General features: G+C 39.2%; 2 protein-coding genes across 2 annotated transcripts in view; one reads left to right on the top strand and one right to left on the bottom strand.

Annotated features, from left to right (window-relative positions):
* Nucleotides 1-1,848, top strand: part of ntrk2a (neurotrophic tyrosine kinase, receptor, type 2a) — a gene marked incomplete in the record, with an annotated part of 99,306 nt that extends 97,458 nt beyond the window's left edge. Inside the window, 1 exon segment of the mRNA XM_035658227.1 lies at nt 1,740-1,848. Within this exon segment, the coding sequence (XP_035514120.1) occupies nt 1,740-1,848 (109 nt within the window).
* A 1,727-nt stretch (nt 1,849-3,575) lies between these two features.
* agtpbp1 (ATP/GTP binding protein 1) overlaps nt 3,576-8,651 on the bottom strand; it is a 26,475-nt gene continuing 21,399 nt past the window's right edge. The window contains exon 26 of the mRNA XM_035658226.1: nt 3,576-5,887. Coding sequence (XP_035514119.1) covers nt 5,707-5,887 — 181 coding nt within the window. The 3' untranslated portion in view covers nt 3,576-5,706. The remainder of the gene's footprint in view (nt 5,888-8,651) is intronic.

The following is an 8,651-nucleotide window of genomic DNA, read 5'->3' as shown; positions in this document are numbered from 1 at the left end:
AATTGAATTGAATTGAATTAATGAGTGAAATAAGCCGATACAAGGAGCCGATTTTACACGACGTCCATTTTACAGAGAACCTGTATTGCAAACAGGAGGTGTGAAACAATTGCATTATGAGAACTATAGGATCTAGTATTTGTATTGCCTTTAATCGGAGTGACAGCTGAAGAGTGACAGTGAAGGGGGGAGACAGAGCGAGGGGATGGCATGCAGCAAAGGGCCACTACAGCAAGGACTCAGGTACATCGGGCACCACCTCTACCGGGTTAGCTATCCGGGCCCCCCAGGATCTGGTCTTTTCTGACCTTCATGGTTTGTTTCTGTTCCCTTAGATGTTGACCTGCCATGTTTCTACAGTAGCTTAGAATGGTCTAGTGAAGTTTTGGGGTCACCATAGTTTTCTCCTACACACTGAGATGGAAGACCAAGCTACATTCAAACACACTGGTCATTTAAGAACTGATTTTATGTATTACTTTTAAAACACTCCATGGTCTGTCTCCAGCATATTGTACATTGCTTATTGCCCTTACTTAATTCAACCTCAGATCCAGCCACAAAACTCCAGTTGCATTTCCCCAGTCTAGATTTAAAACTAGAGAAGTCAGTAACTCAAAATCTGAAACAGCCTCCCTTTTGAAATGTGTCTGTCAGTGACTTCCTTTTTCATCTCTTACTAAAGACACTTTTTCTTTAAGTAGTCTTTCTGTGCCTTGTCTGTTTTAAATCTTTCCATTATTTTGTCTCATCTATACAGACCAAATCTCCTCCTTACATTTTTCCAATAATTTCTTAATTTAATTGTTTTGTTCAAGGAACAATGAACAGAATAACCTGTTAGAGGTGAATTCAAGTCAGATTTAAAGGATCTGGACACACTGCTTCTAAATTCTTATTTTCAACTTGATTATTTTGATAGTTAAAAAAATAAAAGTAGTAACTGGATGAAACTCCAGTTCTATGAGTAGAGACAGATCTTTGAACTCACCGCCCAGTCAGGAGGTAGCATCCACACACTATAAAACACCAGTTTATGTCTGTTCATCTCCCTGTTTTACTGTTTTAGCCACCTTGAGTACACACACAGCACTCAGCCAAACATAAGTCTCCTCCTGTTGTCTAACTGACCATGGTATTGTACCACAGGGAAGATGGCCGGTGCATCTCTGAAGGAGCAGTTGGACAACATACTGCACATTACTGCTAACTTCTATACACTGGCTAGTGTTGCTCAGGCGGTGTTAGCAGCTACCTGCTCATTTTAACTGCTGTGTGAATTTTGGTTTAGTCTGTTAATGCTGTTATATTTATTTCTCTTGTGAAAGTGATTTTGAGTTTGAGCAATACAATACAATGTGCAATACAAATTAAGTTTAATGTTGTTCTTTATTATTATTATTATAATGTGGAAATAAGCCACATTTGGTAGCATTGTAAAAAAAAAAAATCACCGTGGCTGGTGTCAGGCTGAAACTGTGGATGGGTTTGAATTTCATACCTTTAGTGGCACCATTTTGAACCATTCAACCAATCTTCAAAAGCACTTCTCCCCATCATAATGTGTAACAGCTTATACCTCTTAACTCATTATTGAGGACTTCCGATGCTGAATTACAATGAGATCAAACACGCACACATACACTCAAAGTTTTTCCAGTCCTGTGTGCTGCAGTGACATGCAGCCTATACACACACGTCTTTGTCAGGCCGTTCTTTGTGGACTTGTACCTTTTCAGAGGAGCCATTCTGTCCCTCAGTGGGACCACCAGTGAGTTAGAGAAGCAGCCAAGTCGGACACTGGCACTAATTGGCTACGCTATTAGAGGCCCACAGAGCCACACTTAGACTACAGAAATAAGCTCGTCAGTGTGAGGATGGAGGCTGGGCACGGTGCCTGCGTGAATGCGTGAGACAGAGGAAGAGAGATTTCTAAGTCTCTGATGAACATGAGAAACATACAGTTCAAAACCCTCCACCACCCTGCAACACACACACAGCCACCACTTTCCATCCTCTGACCAGAGCAGTTAATTGGTTGGCTGTGTTTCTAGTGTGGTTCCGGGGCGTGTGTCGTGTTTGTTGTGTGTGTGTTGTCGTGTTTGTGTGTGTTGTGGGGGGTCTTTTGTCTGATGCACTTCAGCTGCTCTGATTGACAGCAGGGACAGGAAGTGAGGGCGTGGGGCTTACAGAGGAAAAGAGCTTTTCTCTCTACGCTGCCTTCCTCAGATTAACATTCTCCTCCACCTCTCCAAATTCCTCTCGTCCTGCTTTTTTTTTTTCTTCCGCTCCTGCTTTCACCATCTCTCTCTACTCCCTGCCATGCCACTTTCCTCCTCCTCTGCATCCTTCTGTCCATTTATATCCATTTATATTCAGCATCATACAATACTTCTCTTTAAAGACATTTGTGCTGCCTTTTTGTTGCCCCCTTCTCGCCTTGTTCATTTCCTCAGAAGCAAAAGATTAGGTTACTCGGGGCACTTAAGCAGCGGAGGTACCTTGCTAAACAAATGCTTATACAACTGTGCCACTGACATGAAGTGATTGAGTATCTACTTATGCTCTGTTAGCCCAGAAATAAATCAGCTAAAACCAAACCCAGACAGTGCTTCGTAGACTTCACCAGGAAGCAGCACCGATACCAGGGGTGTTATGCGTTTCATAGGTTAATTGTCAGGTTCGTGTCATAGTTTTGGTAGGAACAAGAAGAAGAGTTTTACCACTACTGATGGCTTCTGTGAAAAATAAAATCATTTTCCAGCTCTCAAGACTGAATCAAGAGCTGCAGTGCACTAAGAGGCTGATTGAGGACAAAGCATTACATCATCAGATTTTCAAAGCCTCTATTTTCTAAACTTAACTGCATTTTCCCAGGAACAGAACAATGATCTTTTTATCACCCTCAACAATACATCTGATACAGAAGAATAATTTCCACTTGTATTTTTTTTCTATAGTCAGAAATATACAAGATGGATAAATAGATAGACTGTACATCACATTAATGTACATGCATGAACCTATTCTTCAGATTAAGGATTCCACCTTAAACAAAGTCCTTGATTTGTAACACAAGCCTACCTTAAGCATGCAAAACCCATAAAATAAATGATAAACATAGCCATCATGTTGCTTTTATTGTATCTAACCATGATCTCTGTGCACCTAAACTACACGTATTTGTAAATTAACATTTTTCTCACCACAGTACTGTAGAGAAACGCTAGACAGCCTCACAATGGAGTGCATGGAGAACTGAAAACAGTCCAGTTTAACCCAATTATCTAAACCGATGTGAACTAGGAGAATAAGAGCCAGTGGTAAGAAAAACATTTTTTCCCCTTTCATGTTTTTGGTTTGTTCTGCCAATCACAGCACTTCTGCCCATAACTCAATTAGGATCCATTACAGTTACTTTACCAAGTTCGAAAGAAAGGTCTTTATGAGGACAAATGTTGAATGAATTTAACGTTCATTCAGTTGAGACTGAAAAGAAAAATAATGCAATATCGCAGTGGCAAAACACGCTTCGCACTCCAACAGTAGGTAAGAAAAACAAATAAAATACAGCAAACAATTTACCACATTCACATTTTATTGTCCATGTACACTCTCAGCTTCAGTTTTCTGCGTTACAATCAACTTAAAATGAGTTGCTCTTTCTGCTTGTTTACCTCCCAACAAACAAATAAAGCAAAAGTAGCCCAGCATTGTGTCGACATAAACTGCTAACGACAAACACATATAACAGCACACATTTCTCAGAGGGTACCGACATTATTTCAAATCATACACACTCACACACACTCATATGCTCACACACACAGAGAACAAGAACCTCCCTGGGTTTGTAAGATGTCCATGAGTAACATTTGAACGAAAATAACCAAGAGAAAGATGGGAAATGAGGGAATGAAGGAGGTTAAAGGGAAGGAGGAGAGTGACAGGGGGTAATCAAATTGAAAGAAGAAACACACTGTAAGAGTATCAGCTGATCTAAATAATGGAATAACTTAAACTCCTGCACACACACACACACTCAAAATGCCTCATATACATACAGGTTCCCAGAAACAATACTTAATAAATTACAAAATAAAAAAAAAAAAATAGCCATGCGCTAGCTGTACAAATGCAACAGAAATGTACCTCATCCTCATAAACAAACAACAAATAATGCAACAAACTACTTTATTCTCTTAACACAAAGCACCATCTGTTATGCATGGGTCTCTCCTAAGCAAATCCATGAAATGTACACACAGATTGGAGGAGAGAATAAAAAGGAAACAGAATTCCAGTATAATTTTCTAAAACATCACAGCAACATTATCACCAGGTTTGGGCGGAACTCTGAGAACTTCAAACTAATGAGGTGACTGAAGTTGAGCTTTTCAAACAGTGACATATTGTAAAGTGATGTTTCACTCTTTGTTTTGCGTGTATATCCAAAGTGCAAAAAAGTTTTTTCTGCTCTATGCAGCTCATGCGTCTTGTTCATTACTGCTTTGTCTAACATTATAATACTGTCTATTGTTAAAAACAATGAAATCACCAACAGTGCATGTGGATATTTTACATTCCATCTTCACGTTTTTACTGCTGACCAAGAAACTCAAACCAAACCTGTGTTAGTTAGTTTGTGGTGTGCGATTATATCTGCGTTTGTATTTGTATTGTACAAGGTGTGTCTTGATAAAGACGTGAACATTCTACATTTGACTGATATAGTTACAGATTTGGATAAAGCAAGGCAAACAGCACATGGACGATCGGACCACATGCACTGTGGCCGAAAGGGGGGGGGGGGGGGGAGTGAGGACACAACTCAAGTGTAGGTACATTTGAGTAGGGTTATTTTCTACATGAGACGCTTTCTACTTTAGATAATCTGCAGCTAAGTTTTGATACGCGGAGCCGTTTGATCATCTGTGCATCCCATGTAGACACCTTGGCTTGTCAGAAGAAAAAAAAAAAGAACGGAGGACGGGAGACAAGCGAGGAAAGGCCCGCACCAACAAAAGGAAGAAGTAAAAAGTTAAAGTGCAGGGTGAGACTATAGAAAGGAAGAAGGGAAATAAGAAGGCAGATCGGTTGGATCTTTAAGCTGGTCAGTGGGGGAGATCCAGTTTCCCCTCAATCACCAGGAGTGTTTCATTCAAAACAGGGTCACGGGTGAGAGGGGTTTCAAAAACAGTACCTAGAGAAACCACTGGCTCTATTACACTACCACAGCCTTGTCAGGTAGCTTCAGTGTGAGATCGGCTGTAAAAAATGAGCAAGTGGACAAGGGTTCAAGTTAAGGATCGGCGGTGCCTGCTGTTTGCTGCTCTGGCTAGCTATATGTGAATCTCAGAGGCTATATGGTGTCTGAGGTCAGGGGTTACGGTTCATGAAGGTTATAGTATGACGGTGGAAGGTGAAAACATTCACTGAAATGCATCCTGTCTGCAGTGAAAGGCAGGTAGTGGACGCACCTTCACGATCAACGCAGCACCTGAATGGTGCCAATGTAGCCTACGTACCATAATTAAGTGTCTAGATAATAAGGTCAGGTGTAAATCTAAGATATTTATTCACCAGTCAAGGTGAAAATAGTGTTGGAACTGTTTTACCTGTGAAATCTTTAATCAGTTAACAATCCAAGCAATGGCTGGTTTTAAGCTCAGACTGCTAGCTATATTGGAGATAAAGACCTCAGCGTTAGTCCCTGTGATTTGTCTCGGAGTCCGACAGGTGATCGTGGTGCTCGGGATTCTCATGGACTTCGATGCCGTGCTCGTTTTCAGGCTCGGCGTCCTCATCGTTGCTCTCCGCGCTGTAGTCTATCGCCTCCAGAAAGGACGGCTCGTCCTCCTCCATCACATAGGTGGTGGGGCTGCTGCTGGGTAACAAAACAAGACATTTCTCTGAGTTAATGAGGTGAATATGCCTGTCACAGCAAAAACACTGCATATACATCATGTCAGCTTTTCAGGACTTTGGTAAAGGCGCATTACACCACTAATGCCTATGGATATTTTAAAATTACACAGCACATTTCTGCAAGCTTTACTTTGAGGAACTATTGAATAAATGATAAACATTTGTATAGCACTTCTTAAAAACAAATGCACATCTTTGCTCACTGTATAGCATATAACTTGTGTTCCTCTGCTTCACTCTGAGCTGAACTCAGAGTCACTAAGAGCTCTCTGATTTCACAGAATAAATACCCAAGAAAATGCATTTGAAATGGGTTTCATGGTCCTTCAAAGTGCACTGCTGAGAAGCCCATTTCTTGAAAGCAAAGAAAACACAAACCAAATATTGCATGAGGTATCCATACTAAATGTATGACTATCAATATGCCTTATGTTTATTTGGATAAATTATCTTTGCTTTATAATGTGTTTAGTTAGAGAAGAAAATCTGAATGACATGAAGCGTGTGATCATGCAACTTAGCATTACCACAATATCTGATGAAATGATTTGAAATTAAATGCAGTAATAGTAGAGTTGCAACTGATGATTATTTTCATTATTGATGAATCTATCAATTATTTAAGATTAATTAATTAATTTTTTAGTTTATAAAGGATGACAAATGTCAGAATTTCGAGAGCCCAAGGTGATTTATTCAACTTTCTCGTCTAGCAAACAGTCAAAAATTCAAGTTCAAATTCAAGAAAATTTAGCTTACAAAAAAGATAAAAGCAAGAAATCCTTAATTTTGAGAAGCCAGAACGAGACAATGTTTGGCATTTTTGTTTCATAAATAAGTTTATATTTATCAACACTGTTGCAGATCGACTAATTGAATAAATGTTTCAGCTCCAGCTTGTGACAAAACAACCAACAGTGAATTTACTACAATATTATATCCATTCAAATATAATTTATGTCAGAATACAAGCTGGAAAACAGTTGTGTACTCTGACTGGCAAAGCAGTTTTTTTTTCCTGTGGGTCTTAATGGTTAAATGGTTGCTGGTTCTTTGAGGTTTTAGTGGCTTTAGTGGCTTTTTAATGGTGTTAATGGTCTGAAATGTGATCCCGGAGAGACAGTCGATCGGGGGGCTCAGACAATGATCTCCCACCAAGCTCACCAGTGTGTGAGTGCAAGACTGAGAGACAGAGAGAGGAATTGTGCATCAGTATATGTACAGTAAATGTGGATGTGTGTGATAATGTGTGTGTGTGTGTAATGATGTAGATGGACAGAATATTGTCCAAACAGATAATGAGAGAGAAAGGAGAGATTGGGTTTGTTTTTTTTCTATAATGGCCTGTAATGGTTGACTCACAACTGAGTTACATTTTCTAGATCCATCATCTCTATATACAATCCATCTTAATATACTGAGCCATGTATACATTAAAAAACACAATTACCTTCATTCACATGTGGATAAACCTCCACATCTTCAAACCATCGCACACATACATCTCTTTCTATCTTCTTTACACTCAGACAAAAACACACCCATGCCCGCATCCACCTATTTACTCACTCTGAGACACCCGCTTAGTTGCAGACGCCTTCCAATGGCCACAATATCATTGTTGTGATGACCTATTAAATGGTAAGTGGTACCATACCAAGCCCCACGCATAAAAACCATAAACCCGGGATGGAGAGCAACAAATCCCGAAGGACACGCAAACACAAAAGCACCAGAACACTTTTGGAGTCCCTTAATGATCAGACACATAAATGATGAATGAATATATCAATATGAGAGTAGAGTAGGTTAGTAAGAGAGAGAGACTGGGAGACAAAGAGAGAGACGTAAGCATTAAGTGGTTTTGAGTTTAAAGCCATTCTTTCAAATCAACTGCTTTAACAAATCTGTGGCGCAGAGAACGTTTAAAAAAAAGAAATTAAGATAACCTTGGTGGTCACGGTTTGGGTTTGGCCAAGTTTAATAATTTATTTGTGGCGTTGCACCAAAGTACAATCTAATCTGTGTGGACTTTATATTTCCAATCAGGGAATTATAATAGAGTTGATTTGATATACAGTAAAGCTTTGTGGTCATCTGTTTGGATGTACAAGAGTAGCACTGTCATCATTTGAAGGTAACTCTTAAAATACAGATAAAGGATCAATAAACATTTGATCATGATGTTAGAATTAAAACCTAATTTATCTTATCTAACCCTTACGTTGTTTTGGGTCCACTTTAAAAGCTTAAAAAAAAAACCATACTTAACATTAGTTTATCAACCTGATACTTCATAACTTTTCCTACTTTTAGCAAGCGTACTGTGTGGCAAAGACGACGATAAGGACTTTTAGATTTAAATTTTTTTGCTTCTAAGAAAGAATGAACACTTATTTGAAGTAGGACAGATCAATTAGTCAAGTAGTATCAATTAGTCACTCAAATCCTCACACTGAAGAAGCTGAAACCAGAAAACCATAGGTTATTTTTACACAATAAATACCAAAAGTGATTTATTTTCTGGTGAAGGATAAATAGACTAATCTTTTCAGCACCAATTTGAAGGGGAAAATCTGGTTGATTTTACAATCATTATAATTCATCTTACACACACACACAGCACACCAAACACTGAGGAAATAGCATTAATGTAACCTTTGGTTTGCCTAAGCCTCGTCTGTACTCTCCAAAGAGAGAAAGAGAAGGACCAAGGCATTAAG

Source organism: Morone saxatilis, unplaced genomic scaffold (genome assembly GCF_004916995.1).
Source record: "Morone saxatilis isolate NCDOM2014 unplaced genomic scaffold, NCSU_SB_2.0 Contig16, whole genome shotgun sequence".
Classification (NCBI taxonomy): domain Eukaryota; kingdom Metazoa; phylum Chordata; class Actinopteri; family Moronidae; genus Morone; species Morone saxatilis.
Note: the sequence above shows the minus strand (reverse complement) of the source record. Positions and strands in the feature narration are given on the sequence as shown.